The following is a 17,112-nucleotide window of genomic DNA, read 5'->3' as shown; positions in this document are numbered from 1 at the left end:
TGAAATTGGACCTGCAACAAGTTCAGTAAACATGGCAAGGACGTGATTACCTTTTACATCACTGTAACACTTCCCCGAAGTATGCTGGCTGTAACTTTGAGAAATTCACAGCTTGTTCGTCAGCATCTGTTAATTGTTGGGGTTACGAACCACTGTTAAAACTCCAAAACTGACCTAGCAGACGTCATGTTTCATTGGCCTTAAATCTAATCATGGAGCTCGACCACTTTTAACTCCAGATGTTGTATTTTATACAAGTTGACTTTGATGGAGTCTTATAACTTGTGGTTTAATGCTCTTTGGTGGGATGGGGAGGTAAGGTTGATAGTTAGAAAAATGGAATTGAATTGGGTTGCTTGAAATGGGGATTTAAGGAGATGCTTTCAACAACTATTGTCTATCACAAGTGAGTTGGGTCAGAATGATTTGACTTTTTTTCAGTAGAAAACTAGTAAATGATGCAAAAGAAATTCCATTTGAACCAATAAAATGCTCAGTGGGGACACTGCCTATGAATCAAAGCTGTGAGTTTTAAGCCTTACACCTCTTGATGATAATACAATTGCTGCACTGTTGGGAATCCGATGAGGCTGGAGCTTGAATCAACAACTACCTACATCCAAGATTTGAAGCTGTATTTTTCCAAGCTAAGTAGCAGCACTTGTAAGCTGTTAAAATCTGTCCCTGATAACTGCAATGACGTTGAACTAGATCTGCTGCACTTCTAGGAAAAGCAGGATGTGATAAGCATTGAAGTTAAATTTAAAAGTGAACGTAGTCTATTTGGAGTATGTTGTCAACTCAGTGTTTGTTCTTTTTATGGGTGTGATCTGACTGTTATGAAGTGTGTGTAATATAAGGGGCCTACTCTGTCTCTAGTGTTTGCACTTGCTATCCTTTTCACTCTTGCTGTTTTCTTTTTTTCATCCCACCCCCAATAATATCTTAACACCTGTTCCCTCTGGTAGGTACAAAAATAAGTCCTACAATCATTCAAAGAAAAGTTCTCCACAATTTCCTGGGTAATAATGATCTCTCAATAGCTGCTTAACAAATTAATTGGTTATTTACTGCTTTGATGTTTGCAGGACTTGCTAAGTGTAAAACTGACTGCTCCATTTCCTTGTGCTGTAACAGTGGCTACACATCCAAAAATATTTCTGGTTGCAGAGAGTTCTGGAATGCTGTGAGCTTGTGAAAGCCTCTATTTAAATACAAGTTCTTTCTTTAGTTCTATAGCAAACATAGTTTCCCACTGCACGTGCTAACACCTTGGCAGCTGCAGGAGACCACATAGTACTTGGACTTGTAGCTGGACACATGACACCACTTCTGTTGCTGTCACCCTTCTGGAGAGTCACTTGACATTCTGCTCCTTGGCCTGAGCTTACCAGCTCCTCCCTCCCCCCCCCCCCCCCCATCCCAGCTGTTTCCCATCCAAGTGAAATGAGAGCTACCATCTGGCTTTCTCTTCCAAATGTAGTCAGCTCTTAGGCCCAAGTTGCTTTATTCCAATGGTCTGGCATATTATATTGCATTGTGATTATGTTACTAGAGTGGCAGTCTAGAGAATGAGTAACTAGTTTGAGAATTGGTCTATATATAAAACATGTGTATATTTAATACATACGGCAGGTATCCATGACCAGTATTGTAAAGGATGAGGGATCACCCCTAAATCCAACAACTTGAGTCCGATGTCTTGCTCAAGCGAACTATCTTTTATTCAATACAAGCATGCAAGGAGACGTTCAACTTTCCGGAATGATTTGATTGAGTTCCACACGATGCTGTTTTTGAGTCAGATTAATTGCATAATTCACTCCACACCACTGCGCGCCCTCCCCCCGCTCACTTATCCCTTCATGATCTGTTTACCTTTTTGATTAAATTGTAATTTTTTTTAGTTTACACAAGGTATTCCATGATTCTCTTTGTCAGTCTCCCTTCCAGTCAGAATAGGATCTTGGATTGTCATTTCAAGATGAAAAGAACAAACAATGATTTTTTTAAAAATAATTTTTTTAAGGAAGGAAATGCACTTCTCTTTCCATGCTTATTTCATTTGTAATTCCAGTCCCATACCAATGTCATTAACTCTAAGCTTCCATCTGAAATAGCTTAGCAAGTTGGGCAACTATCCAGGCGGCTGGAGTGGGCAGTCACTAACTGCTTTGTCTGCAGTACCCACATCCTGAAGGGAAATAAATAAAATTCATTGCTGAATTTGCATTTACTATTGCTTAATTCAAATTATTGGATTTCTTAAATACTGAGCAATAGGTTGATTACTTGTCCATGATTACTATACTAAATGACAAGGCAGTGGAGGGAGTTAAAAGTTAAGGGTAAATCATTGGTGGTTCTCCTTCTCCAAAGACAAACTGGGTTCACTGGAATTTTAACAAATATAAATGATGGTGAAGTTTCCCACTATAGAACTACTGATGGTAATGCTGTTACATTTTGAACTTTGGATGACCTTGTTCATGACTTGCTACCTGCATATTAAACATCCTTAAGATTATTGACCAAAAAAGATGTTCATCTGTCTTCTGGTGTTAGAATTTCTTCTACCCCTTCTATGTATTGGAAGTAATGATGATGTATTCTGGATATGTTGGGCCCGTTTTTTTTAAACTGTAGAATCTCCCTCCTTTTAAACCCACTTACACTGACCTTTGCCCCATCAAGGTGGGAGTTGCCGCGTCCCTACATGGTTAGTGTTGAATCTTCTTACCAGGTCTCATGTAAGAGTTCCTGGGAAGGAAACTGGAAGGCAACTCCACTGTCTGTTTGTAGCTGAGGAACCAGCCTGGAAGCATTAACATTTTGTTATTGTTTTTAAAATCTGAGTTTAAACATGGGGTTTGAGTTGGCATTTGTGATCAGTGCTGCTGATTCCTTCGAGTTCTGAACATGGCAGCCCCAGTAAATATCCTGAAGCTCGGGATCCGGAGAAATGCACATTAACTATTACATGTCTTGGAGCCCGCTACAGGCACAGTTCAGTTTAAGAATAGTTTGTACTGCAGAAGTTGCTTCCATGAACTGGTTTTGCACTCTGGCTTGTTTAAATACTGACTATTTCCATCTAGTGTGTCTGCTCTGACTGAGATGTTGTGGATACATTTGAAATCCTGATACTGTCTACACTCAAATGTGTTTAACCTTTTGTAAAGAAGACTGCATCTGAGATGCATATTTTAATACACACAAATGACTCCTAACTTGACCAATTATAAATCCTGATCAGGATCTAGGCCTATTTTGGTTGCCCAGAAGTCTGTTTGTCAACTCTACACAACAGCAACTACTATGCAGACATTAGTAGATTTAATATGGCAGAGATAAATATCTCTAGCTCTTGACTGAATTTCAGGTGAGCAACACTAAAAGGATACATATTTTCACCTTTCTGTGTTTCAGAATGTATGCAATGTATGGTGATTATGTTGCAGGACTGTAATGCTGATTATATTACTGGAAGAATAATCTACAGAATAGGAGTACAAATTTTGGAAATTGAAAGTACCAATAAAAGTGAGCGCAGAATTATTCTGTCATGAGGCACCTCTAGTTTGCAGGACTTCTTCCCTTAAAAATATTAGCAGTCTTTACTTGCTCTGGCCCAAAATGAGCCTTCAGTCCTATAACTACATGGCTGAAACTTAGTGTTTCAATGAGCTGCTGTTAGGGAGGGGCAGTAAATGTAGCCTTGTGAGCAACCTGCATATCCTGAAAATGAAACAATAGGTCAGAATTTGACATGACCATAACAGTGAAGTGATTGGTTCTTAGCACTATAAATTGCTAGTAAAGTAAAGATATAGTTATACTCTCCTCTAAAAGTTTCATTCTCTGGTGTGCCTCTCCACTGTTAACTTTGAACAAACAACTCTTCACCACCTGTCTTCCTATGAATGTATAATGAGTGGCATGAAGTTGCTGGATTTGTGCTGTAAATGCAGATTAAACTTGAAGCAGAAAATTTAGGTTTAATCATTTGGTTTGCAAGTACAATTTTATTGATGGTTTTAAATATTGTCAGTCACCCTCTGAAAATTAATGATTACAAGTGAGGAGTCCATTTTTTTGGCTTGTCTGTGGAGGTGGGGCTTGAATTGGGAACCTACTGATGCTCTGTTTAGGTGAGTGATGGTACACCCATATCAATGAATGAGCTGTTTACACACTGATGCAGTCTGTCTTCACCCCCACGTTCACAAGGGGATGAGAGAGAGAAGCTGGCAGTAGTCTCCTATCTCCATCTGCCCTTTCCTGTGTGGGGATTAGATAGTATGAACAGGACCATCCCCAGAACATGCCTTTTACTAGCTGCTCCTGCTGGGTGCATAAGTTGCTGAAATATCACTGAAAACTTTTAATGTTCAAACATGAGTGTAATTCTTATTGTTTATTTTAAATTGAGATGTCTGCTTCTTCTTTCTGGCATTGATCTATTTTTATTCTCTTTAAGCAATGCAATTGGTCCCCTTGTTGCTCTTTGGCTGATCTATCAGGAGGGAGCTGTGCTGCAGAATGCTGCTACACCAATTTGGTTGCTGCTATATGGAGGCTTGGGTATCTGTGCTGGTCTCTGGGTCTGGGGGAGGCGAGTCATTCAAACATTGGGCAAAGATCTCACTCCAATCACCCCATCAAGGTAAGAGCTGGTGGTATCCAGAACATTTGCATGTTGTGTTATGGTGGTAGTTTGACAAATGTTATATTTATTGTATTCTTGGCATGCTCAACATTGAGAAGTGTACCTCAGCCCTTTTCTCTTGTACCCCAAACTCCTTCCATCATGTGATAGTGCCAAATATGTCTCCGGTTGGCAAATCAAATACTAGTTGGCACTTGAAGGCATCTTGAATGTTTCTGACCTCATCTGTGCAAGGGCATAGATCTTGGCTTTGCCCACATGTTGAGAATAACAAAAAGGAAACCAACTGTCTAGCAGCTAGCCTGACAGGCCCTCCCATTTAAACCCTGCAGTTGTCACACAAAAATCAAAACGTCAGTCTTATTCTTCAAATTAAGTACATCAACTGTCACAGATAATCTGGATATGTCTTTCATGTGCTCCTGGGTTTTTGAATAGTGAGGTAATTGCCCAGTTCAACAAACAACTGACGTGATTTTATATATTATGTAATGATGAGTGTGGTATTTGTGACCAGCATTATATATGCTTTAGCCTTGGTATTCCTAGATGGTTATGGATGCAGCTCTTGCTGGAGAGTTCTGGACTCTTGAATAAAGTCAATGATGGAATGTACTGATTGGGTACAAGACATCCACCTTTACATACAGGTATCTTTAGAAATAGTATATGGCACTACCACTGTGTCTAATGGGATAGATCTGTGGCAGCTGAATCCTATTCAGCCACAATCTATAACCTTGTGGTATAGCTTATCCTCCATGCTAACGTTTTTGAGCCCAAGAAATCAATCCTGCTTCAATAAGAAGTGCAGGAGCAGCATGAAGGATATGTAAATTGTGATGCAAAGTTGAAATTACAAAGAAGGATACTGTGCAATAGAAGTAAAACTGTAGACAAAACCAATTGATCCCATAACAAACAGATCACACTAACTTTGTAGTCCAACTATATCTGTTTGTGAATGGTAATGAACAGTTAACTAAATGGAGGAGGATTTTCCATAATTATCCCTATGCTCAATGATGGGGATACCTCTGTGCAAAAGACAAAGCTGAAACAGTATTGGCCATCTCCACCCAGCAAGGTCATGTGGATTATACACCTTGGCTACCACCTGAAGTTCCCAGATGCTGGTCTTCAGCCGATGCAATACGCTGTGTGATATCAAGAATCAGCTGAAGGTGTTGAATACTGTAAAGACTATGGGCCCTGATTCTATTCCAGCGATAGTACTGAAGGCATTTGCTTCTGAATTAGCTGTGAATTTGTTTTTTTTTAAATCAACCCATACAGAGATGTTGTTGCATACCCTTGGAACGGATAAGACTTAAGCCCTGGTCTCCTGGCTGAAAGGTAGGAATGCTGCCACTACCCCACAAGATCTTGCAAGGCTCAATAATTGTGATCCTAGCCAATATGATGCAATACAGGTGCTTTTCTGACAGTTACCCAAGAACTTCCTAGGTGCGTTAATCCACAAAAAAAACAGGAAAAGTTGATGCTAATCCAGTCAGTTTTCACCCCATCTTGCGCTCAATGCAGAGTGATGACTGCTTATCCAGCAGAATATTTAAAATACCATTAATCTGCTGTCTGCTCTGTTTGGGTTCTGTTCAGGCTACTTAGCTACTGATTTTGGTTTACTGACTTGGTCCAAAAACAGAATAACTAAGCTCCAATACAACAGTACCTTCCCTTTTTAATATCTAAGTAACATTTAGATATTATCAGGCAAGAGGCCTGATAATTTGTAGTGGGTGAGAATTGGACATGGGTATATTTACATTATTGGTGTCTGTCCCAGGACATTGCAGGAGTTTCTCCAGGTACCCATTGCCATCCATCATAGAGTCAGAAACTACTGTCTACACAATGAACATTTTAATGTTTAGTAGTATTTGATCCTCTGATACTGAAATAATCCACATGCATCAAGAACAGAATAACTTTCAGGTTTGGGCTGAAGAGTGGCAAGTAACTTGTGTCACAGTGCTTAGATGACTGCCATCTCCAAGGAATAATTCTCCTCTTCCCTAATGCTCAATGGCCTTACCATTGTTGAATTCCCCACTGTCAACATCCTGGGGTTTGCTGTTAACCAGAAATTAAACTGGATGGCCATATGAGTACTGTAACAATGACAGGTCAGAGGCTGAAAATTCTGTGAGTAAGTTGTCTCCGGAGTCCCCAGAGCCCAAGTACTACCTTCTCTGCCAAAATCAGGAGTGTGATGGAATATCTTTGTGTCCACAAAAGTGAGTCCAAAAGAGCATACATTCAGCTCCACAGCATCACATGACAAAGCAACCCAGTTGATCAGCACCTCTCCCACCACTGGCATACACATGGCAGAAATATGCATGATGTCTGGATTGCTTTATAGCATCTTACCAAGGCTCCTTCTAAATCTGTGGCCTCTACCATCTAGAAGGCAGCTGATACTACCAACGGGAAGCTACTTGCCATTTGACTTAGAACTACATCGCTATTTTCTTCAGTGTCATTGGGTAAAATTCCTGTGATTTGCTCTCTAAAAGCCATGTGGGTGTACCCGCACCAGAAGGACTGTAGTGGTCTAAGAAGGTTGCTCACCATCAAAATCTTTTGGGTGTTTAGCAATGGGCAATGTGTTGGTTTGCATATCCGCAGAAAAAAATTTTTAAAGTCCAAAACCACCTAGATGTTCTCCAGACCAGTTAAGCAAGTCTTGCTAAGTCTAAACAGTAATTTGCTAAGAAACACTCAATGGCATAAATTCCTACATCGCTATTCCTTTATATCCTTTTAATGTGGTTTCTTCAGAGAATGAAAAACTTCCTTTCTACCACCACCAAGCACATATTGGGCTCACTTTACCTTTTTCACCCCTACAGATCAATCACTTGAATCCATGAGGAAGTACTGCATGAACAGTTCTTCCTTTTGTTCTGTGTTTCATTACTGTTCCTTTTTAAACAAAAAAATCATTGGATTTGATGTGTGTACATTCTGACATGAAATCCTTTAACTTGTATGGCAGGACTGAACTTAATTAACCAGAGTAAGAGTTTAAAAGTTGGGAGTAATGGAAGTTACACTGATTTTACCATATCAGTAAAATTCTCAACTCTTGGAAGTAGCCACTGGCGTGCTTTTGAGTTGCTGCACCATTTTGGGTGACACACTTGTTTCTCTAGTATGCAGTGGTTTTTGGTGGTATGTTTGGGAGAAGAGTTGGAGGCCCTTCCATGTGATGTCACACTGGTAAGCATGGTTGTCAGTATGGTGCTGAGTTAATGCATAAGCATGCTACTAAATCAGACTCTAATCCTGTAGAGCCTGTTTCATACATGTGAACTAAACCTCATACATAATTAATTTGTTTGATGCCAGCAATAACTTATTTCAGCACAAATATGAATGTATTCTGCCTTTACCTTGTTATAATGATTTTATTTTTGATTTTTCCAAAAAAAAATCCACATGACCGCAGGATATTATCAAAAAGATTGCACTGGCTTGTCCAGAGCTGCGTTAAGACTCTTGCATGCTGCCTGAAGCTTCATGGTATTAATCTTGAGAGACTTGAATGACTGTGAAGTGTTGTTTTGTGCTTCCTGCAGTGGATTCACTATTGAGTTGGCTTCGGCGTTCACAGTTGTGGTTGCTTCCAATGTTGGACTTCCAATCAGTACCACACACTGCAAGGTATGCGTATGCCCTGTGACTGCAACATGAGCAGTTCAGTCCGTACTACTCTGAGGTTTGACTCTCATCAGTTCCTGGTGGCATGACTCATCTTGAGGCAGGAAAGCAAAGAAGATCATTTTGCACCTAATTTGGTGCCAGGCTTGGTTGCAAAAAGCATTTTTGTGGTAAATTGACTTGAATTTCAAAGGCATAGACTGGTACTCTACTGCTAACATTACCCTGATGGAATCAGACAAAGTGAACTCCACTTGAGTTATATCACACTTCGTAAAATAAAGGGTGAGTTAGATGGAGTGTCGGCAATGCATGTTGATTTCCTACCTTCGTTCCTGTTCCTTGCCTCTCCCATAAACTCGTCAGGAAGTACTAACAGGGTTAAAAGCTGGTGATTAGAAGTATATTTCTAGACAGATGGCAGAGGACAAGCATCATTGTGAGAGACTAGAGGCAATTTCCACAGTTTTCCAGTTCTGGCCTCCTGCCCATCACCAATTCAGTCATCCATTGTTAATGCTGTGCCTTCAGCTATTTAATTCTATAGTCTTGCTATAATCTCGCTAAAGCTGAGATTTTAAAGGAGCATTTTTTTAAATAAAATCTCTCTATCCAAGCTTCTGTTCATTGATCTTAATAACTTGAGCAGAAGAAAATGAGAGGGGCTTTCACCAATGGAAGAGAATTTAAACTCCAGGTATTGGTCGGTATGTAATTGCAAAAAATCCCAGTATATTTGTTTGTAACTGGCTGCAATCCCCCATTATCCACAGACAAGTTTAGCTGCTGCTGATTACTGTACTAGTGGTTCCTCCTGGATAATGTGGATGAGGACCTATTTGGATTTTGCCATGATGCCCTCCTTGTTAGAAAAACATATTTGTCACTACTGGGATGATATCAGCTGATAACTATTGTTGATCAAGTCATTGTCGCAATAATTGTGACCAACGTAGAGTTTTTTTAAAAATATTAATGTGGCCCAAAAAAATGGTTAAAGGAAACTGTTCAGAAGACCGGGATAGACTTGACAGACAGGATGGCCTACTGCTGTGGTGTACGTGATTTGTATTAATATTATACCTTTTTATGACTTAGTGCTTTACAACTGATGGCATATTTTCAAAATAGTTGTGATGTAGGAAAGGCAAGCAGTCAGTAATTATGCAGTTTAGGTCTCATACTGCAAATGTAATAATCAGGTCATCCCTTTAAGTTGGTCCTATCTCTCCATCTAGTTTTGAAAACCTTACTATAACATAAGCTCTGTCCTGACTGAAAGAAAATCACTTCACTTGACTTATGGTGAACAAATCTTTTTTGTGCTTTCTTTGCACTGTCGATCGGGACATAGGCTAATTTAAAGCTCAAACTGCACTCCCTTTACAGTTGCTGACAGACTGTCCAAAAATGCTTTTTGTGTCGCTCGATGGCCTTGAATAGTTTAGCTGATGGTTATTGTGCTGCTTTAACTCAAGGTGAGCTCTTTTTGCCACTGTGTCCTGATTTGCAGTACTTTCCTTGGGGTAGAGGTTGGTGTTTAGTGGAACACTTCTCCCTCACTCACTTGGTTCCACATTGCATGTTTGTGATGGTATGTCTTTCACATGCTCTTTCTACTACAAACTTTTATATATTTTCTATTTCTTCACAGTGGATTTTGCATTGAAGTAATGAGTGCGCTAACTGTACTTGTAGCCTCAAATGTGGGCATTCCAATAAGTTCCACTCATTGCAAGGTATTCACGTCATGTTAATGCAGTGATCGTTTGCTACCACCTTTAGCACATCAAACCAATGAACTAAAACCATGCTGATTGTTGCAGTCTGCCTTCTTTGTGTAGTGTGCAGGAGACCTCCCCCTCAAACTAGTCAATTTGTGAAAAGGATTAAGTTTTAGATTTTTTAAAAAAATGGATAGAATAGCTTTTTTTTAATGCTGTGTGTACACCAGGTTTCAGTGCAGTTTAAATATGGTGAATAATTGACATGGCAGTAAAATATTATTTGGACCTATACTTTCTTTTGTATATGTTTGTTTGAAATGATGAATTTGCATGTCACACTTGAGCTCACCTATCATGTCTTCCTACCAGCAGTTGTGCCATAGATCTCTCTTGCAATCTCTCTCTCTCGCGCGATCGATCTCTCGCTCTGTGTGTTCGTCGACTTGCCAACTGCTGTCTGGCTCCCTCTGTTCTTCCAGCCTCCTGTCTAAGTAGCACCCCCAGTGACAGGGAAGTGTGTGCTGTTTTCCTGGTCAATTGCATTGTAAATGATACATAATGCAATAATTTAGCATGTGACAGTGTTGACGTTGACTTTGCATGGCTTACAATATTGCATTTTATGTAAACTGGTCTAGTCAAGAGTCAAGTCTAACTACTCCCCACTGACTGCGTTCACAAACAAAACATGTCCCACTTCCAAGTGATTGACCCATATCCTTCAAACCCTTCCTATTCTTGTACTTGTAACTGTACTTGCATCCATCACTTCCTCCGGCAATTCATTTCACACACAAACTATTTTTTTTAAAACTTTACCCTCTCGCTTTAAAAATATGTCCCCAAGTTTTGAACTCCTACCACCCTATGGAAAAGAACCTTGCTATGGATCTTATCTATGCCCCTCTTGACTTTTATAAACTTCTATAAGGTCACCCCTCAACCTCCTTTGCTCCAGAACTGTCCACAGTATTTCGTAACTGGGCTCATCAATGTCCCATACAACCTCCATATGACATCCCAACACCTATTCTCAAAGGTCTGAGCAATGAAGGCGAGCATGCTAAATGTCATCTTAACTAACTTGTCCACATATGATGTAAATTTCAAACAATTCTTGAACCCTTGGGTATCTTTGTCCTACAATACTACCCAGGGTCCTACGTTGATTGATTGTATAAGTCCAGCCCTTGTTTGTTTTTTCCAAAAATACCTCATTTATTCAAATTAATCTCTTCTCTGCCACTTTGATTAGATTAGATTCCCTATAGTATGGAAGCAGGGCCTTCGGCCCAACAAGTCCACACTGACTCTCCGAAGAGTAACCCATCCAGACCCATTCACCCTGGACTATGGGCAATTTAGCGTAACCAGTTCACCTAACCTGCACATCTTTGGATTGTGGGAGGAAACCGATGCAGACACAGGGAGAATGTGCAAACTCCACACAGTCACCCAAGGCTGGAATTGAAACTGGGATCCTGGTGCTGTGAGGCAGCAGTGCTAACCAGAGCCACAGTGCCGCCCTATTCTTAGCCCATTAACCCAAATGATCAAGATCTGTTCATATTCTTAAATAACCTTCACTATCAACTATTCTACAAAACTTTGGTGTCATCTGCAAACTTACTAACCATGTATCCTAAATTCTATCCAAACTGTTTATATAAATGACAGACAAAAGTGGACCCAGTACCAATCCCTGTGGAACACACTAGTCACAAGCCTCCAGCCTGGGAAAACGCCCTCCACCACCACCACAGTCTCCTGCTGTTAAGCCTATTTGTATCAAATTGGCAAGCATACCCAGAATCCCCTGTGATTTGACTTTACTGATTAGTCTATCATGCAGAACCTTGACCAAGGCTTTACTAAAGTCCATGTAGACAATGTTTACCACTCTGCTTTCATCAATCTTTTGGTTACTTAATCAAGTTTGTGAGACCATGCTGCCTATCCCTAATCAGTCCTTGACTCCCAATGTATTTAAATGCAATCTTTCTGAATCAGCTCCAATAACTTACTGATGTAATTCCCAGGCTGCTGCTTATAGCCTCCGGCACCTCACCCATAGTTATAGTCTTTGAAATTTGCCAGTGAATTTGGAAACCAGGTATGTCTTTCCCGCAATTTTCCAAAATATCCAGATGTTCACAAGAATGCCTGTGCCCAATACTAACCGACTCCTTAATGTTTGTGATCCCATTGAATGGTCAGCAAGTATAGGTCAGTTAAGTCCAGAGTTCTGCTGTGTTGCTATTAGTGAAATAAATAGGGAGTGGGAAATAAGTGATAGAAAAGGAATTGGATCAAACAGTGTATTTCGGCCTCAATTTTAAATCTCTTATTCGGTGTTCAAATAATTGAGTTAGTTGAGGGTAGACAAATCGTGAAATCTGGAGATTTTCGCAAAGACAATCATTTTTCTACCTTAAATTATTTTCCCTCTTAGACCAGAATAAATTGAATCTTTTTCTGCTTTTCCCTAAATGGACTGCACCTGGTCAAGAATTTGAAATGCTTCAACTTATTCTGATGGTCAATTTTTGGCTTGTACTTGGTCTGTATAGAGAAATTCTGTATCCACTGTCGGGGATAGAGGAAGGACCACCTTCAGTGTATAATCGTTTGTTTTGAAGGCAAACTGCATCAGTAAACGTGTTTTTGCTAGAGGTCTTTTAACTTGCTCTGCTCTCCAACTATTATATTAACTTCTTGGTTTTACTACCTAATGCATCACAAAATAAATGTTAGTATATTAACTAGCCTATTTTATTTATCTTTCTCAAGAGTAGACCAGTGACTTTTCCAAACCTGTGATACTGCGACAAACTCAAACCGATGATATCACTGATCCTGCACTCCTGTAGCTGGGAAACCTTACCTAAAGGAAATATGGGCACACTATACAGACATGTCATTAAGAGTACAGCGTCCTAAGCATCAAGATTCTGATGTTTCAGAACCATCCGATTTGATACAATCTACATGTAAGGAGTGCACGATGGTGCCTTTTTGAAAACTATATCCAACTGAAAATTTTTCAATTTAAATAATTTGGTTTTTAAGAGTGTTTCAGTACTCGCAGTTGGTTGAGAGTCAAGTTGATCTGATAGGGTGCAGTCTCTAATTATAATGCATAATATGCAACTCAAGCACTCTATTGAATACATGCAAAGTGTGTCTGTGACTTGCATGGTTTTGCTGATTGGCTTATTGACACGCTTCTGGTCACTTAGTATTGGTCTACTCTTCAATCATGTTTTTTCTTGTTTCCTTAGAACAAAACCCCCACAGCCATCATCACCATTTGATTTATGCTAATGTATATTTGTTATAACTTGCTTCCCCAGGTTGGATCTGTGGTGGCTGTGGGATGGATCCGATCACGCAAAGCTGTGGACTGGCACTTATTTCGTAACATTTTCCTGGCCTGGTTTGTGACTGTCCCAGTCTCTGGCCTCTTTAGTGCAGCTGTTATGGCACTGTTTGTGTATGGAATACTGCCATATGTTTAATTTTTATGTTCAAATTTTGTGATTTTTACACTATTTCTAACCAGCAGTGTGAGGTGTCCTTTTCTTTCTTTCTACCCACTTCTGCCTTGTCCCACCCCTGCCCTCTTAAGAGGTGGTTTATTCCTTTTCCTTTTATCCTTTTTCAAGAGGAATTAAACAGCTATAAACTAATTTGCATTTCATCACATGCTGTAAATAACACTACAAGTGCTCATTTGATGACTTGATAGCATGTAACAGCAAAGACTTGTTACATAGTGTAAGTGAGTGATGCCCAAATTGTGGTGTTTGTGGAATGGATGGTACTGCTTGGATAACTTGTTCCCTTAGACTGATGTGTGTGAAGATGCTGTATATATTGTATTATTACTCTCTAGAAAGTTTTTTTTTGTATGGATCTGGGGTATAAAAAGGTGAATTTAAAAGAAAGAAATATATATATAATGCCATGGTTTACCAAAATCATCCTTCTGATGCAAAACGAGGTATTAAAACCCTACGCTTGAGTAATTCAAGTTTTTTTTAAAAACAAGGCACTGTTACTTACAACTGAGCCTACTCCTAATTTGCCCTGCGTGCTACAAACACCATAATGCAAATTGACACAGATTCATTGTGTTGAGTTTCATGGAAACTTGATGTTATAATTATAAATTTGACACTTCTATTGTATTATATTGTAATTTCTATTGTAAATACTTTCTAAAGATATCTAAGTTTGTGTTTTTTTTTAATTGGGACACATTTCACTCACTCATTTTAGACTTAAAAAAAAAAAATCGAATGTACCAAAGATTCAAGAATAAAGATTTGACAGTGTTTCCACTTTGGTTTTATTGAAATGCCTGTTTGTAATTCAGGATCCTTCTCCAGCTCTTTGCTATTTAAGCAATAGTTGGGCTGTCCTTGCCAGAAACAGATTTCATTGATCCGTTTCAACCAAAATGAAAAGTATTGTTCTATCTGGGAGATGACAGCAATGTCATCAAATCAAGTATCAAGGTAGCTTTGGGATATCTGGCCGTTCCAATGGCCAATGCTCTTAATGTTATTGGTAATTTAGCATACTATTATAGAGGGGGTCAGGGGTTCTTCCAACCATTGGTATAACCAGGAGGAATGGTAAAAACACTAGACAAACTGAGCTGTGCCCAAGTTGCACAGACCAGTTGGAAGGCCCCCTCCAGAAATCCAGTCTCTGTAAATGGGTTATGGTCAACTGAAATAAAGGTTACCTCGATTTTTACCTTTTTTTTTTAACTAACTAACTTAATACTGCATGTAGTTAGATTGTAGTCCTTTTTTTGTTTTGCATTTAAAGATTGTGTCAGTTTAGAAACTGTTGAGGGGGGTGGCGAGGAAGAGTGAAAGAAGGAAATAAACTGTCAGTGATATTTGCCATATCGTCCACATGACAAAATGAATGAAGGCTAGTGAGATTTTGTTTTAATTACCTATACTATTAGGCAATTTGATCTCGTTGCTCATTTATACATCAACCCATTATTGGGATTATATATTGTATGCCCTCCAATTTGTTGATCCTTCTGTTTGGTCCATCTCTAGCAATTGTAGGATGACGAGATGAGAGATACTCCTTGACTTTCATTGTATTAGTAAGACGTTCATTAGAACAAATGAGCAAATAGTTTCAAAGTGGTGATTGTGTGAAACGTTCCCTTTGGAATTAACCTTGTAAAAGTTCTAATTCGTTAAGTTCATGTATTAGCACATAACATGCTGCCATAATGCTCCTTGGTGGCCTGTTTTTAATATAAATCCTACATCTTTTAAATGTCTTGTTAAAACGGAGTACAATGAAATGTGTATTACAAGTGTTAAGTGTTTGTAAGTGAACTTTGCAAATTGCAGTCTCAATCCTAGCATCTTTCCAGGACTGTTGTTTAAAAATGGATTGTAGAAACTGCAGAACTTCTGGCAATGACTAAAACTAGGGATAATTTTCCTCTGCTGAAGATTATTTATACTAAAACTGGTCAGTCTGTCTGTCTGTCTTGGTAGAAAACCCAACCCCCAAGGTACCCATCTGAACAAAAAAAGCAGATTGCTATCCTTGGTCTTAACCTTGCCGTAATTCACGGTCTAAGGTGAAAGTTCGACACTTAAGTAGGCAAGGTGGTTCAGAAGAAAGCATTTAGCACATTCACCTTCATTGCTCACTCCTTTTTAAGTAAAGGAGTTGAGACGTCATGTTGAGGTTATAAAGGGTGTTGGTGAGGCCTCTTCTGGAGTAGTGTGTTCAGTTTTGGTTGCCCTATTACAGGAAGGATATTATTAAATTGCAGAGGGCTCAGAAAAGATTTACCAGGCTGTTGCCAGGACAAGAGTTAGGCTGGGACTGATTACATTGGAGCATTGGGGGTTGAGGGGTGACCTTTTATAAAAGGTTTAATAAATCATGACTCTGACAGATAAGGTGAATAGCATGTGTATTTTCCCTAGGGTAAGTGAGCTCAAGTCATTAAACTGAGGTTCCATATCCCTTTTTGGATGGATATGAAGATCCTGTTGCAGTAATTTAAAGCTGCATGGAGTTCTACAGTGCATCTTAATCCATATTTATCTCTCCAAACAACATGATAGTTAACAGATCATCTGGTCAATATCCAATTGCTGGTTGTGCAGTCTTACTGTATGCAAAATGGCTGCTGAATTTCCCTACATTACAACAGTGACTACACTTCAGAATTGCTTTTACGTCCTGAGGTAGTGATAGGTGCTCTCTCAATGCAAGTTAGTTCTTTATAAACTATTGTTCAATTACTTTCCGAATGGTTATCCTGACCAGTGTATTTTAAAATCCCATTGGATGTTCAGTTTCCAATGCTGCAGGCTAAAATCGCTCCATTGTGGTGCACCTTTGGTGTCTTCCAGGAATCTATCCACTGTAAATGTATTATTTTTGATTACATGTATCATATTGGCAGTAACTGACTTGTTCCCCTAGTTGGGGGAGTGAATTCATTTGTACTAAAGTGATGGGAAATTTTAAATTTTCAATGAGCTATATTAAAATAGTAAGACTATATTGTGTGGACTCATTATTTACCACAAAGCATCAGTATCCTGTAACATCTTAACTGAAGCAGTAAAATGGTGCCAGTGAAAATATTGACAGAACATTTACAATTGATTAATGATAACTGTGTTCATAAGAGTCTGATCAGCGTTAATAAGTCATAAGACCACACTTTCCAGTGCAACTTTTCGACTCTCTCACCTCAAGCTTCTGCAATCCTCACTTTCTCCAAATCACAGGACCAACTACTCCTTTCTAAATGGTGATGTTTGGCGACTTTACAGAACCTCCATCCTGTTCTCTCATTCCAAAGAGTGATAAATATGTTGAAACCAGATCTTTATCGTTTAGCTTGAACTGAATTTTGCAAAGAAGCAGTCAAGAAAATAGACTTTGGTTCAAAGATGGGGTTAATTTCAAATACAAAATTGTATAGAGTACAGGAACAGCATATTCAATCCCAGTAAACCA

General features: G+C 39.2%; 1 protein-coding gene across 5 annotated transcripts in view; it reads left to right on the top strand.

Moving 5' to 3' along the window:
- Window positions 1–16,648, top strand: part of slc20a2 (solute carrier family 20 member 2) — a 93,102-nt gene extending 76,454 nt beyond the window's left edge. For 2 of the 5 annotated variants that reach the window (XM_043719864.2, XM_043719846.2), the window contains exons 9-11: window positions 4,481–4,666; window positions 8,275–8,359; window positions 13,437–16,648. In XM_043719864.2, coding sequence (XP_043575799.1) covers window positions 4,481–4,666; window positions 8,275–8,359; window positions 13,437–13,601 — 436 coding nt within the window. In that variant the 3' untranslated portion in view covers window positions 13,602–16,648. Of the gene's footprint in view, window positions 1–4,480; window positions 4,667–8,274; window positions 8,360–10,010; window positions 10,096–13,436 lie in introns of all 5 variants that reach the window. The other 3 variants (XR_015759548.1, XM_043719855.2, XM_043719881.2) reach the window with 3 other exon arrangements.
- Window positions 16,649–17,112: the final 464 nt, after the last annotated feature.

This window comes from Chiloscyllium plagiosum, unplaced genomic scaffold, assembly GCF_037043375.1.
Source record: "Chiloscyllium plagiosum isolate Xiang-an unplaced genomic scaffold, Cpla_swu_hap1 HiC_scaffold_2, whole genome shotgun sequence".
In the NCBI taxonomy this organism is placed as follows: Eukaryota; Metazoa; Chordata; class Chondrichthyes; order Orectolobiformes; family Hemiscylliidae; genus Chiloscyllium; species Chiloscyllium plagiosum.
The sequence above is the reverse complement of the archived record's forward strand: the minus strand, read 5'-3'. Positions and strand labels throughout refer to the sequence as shown.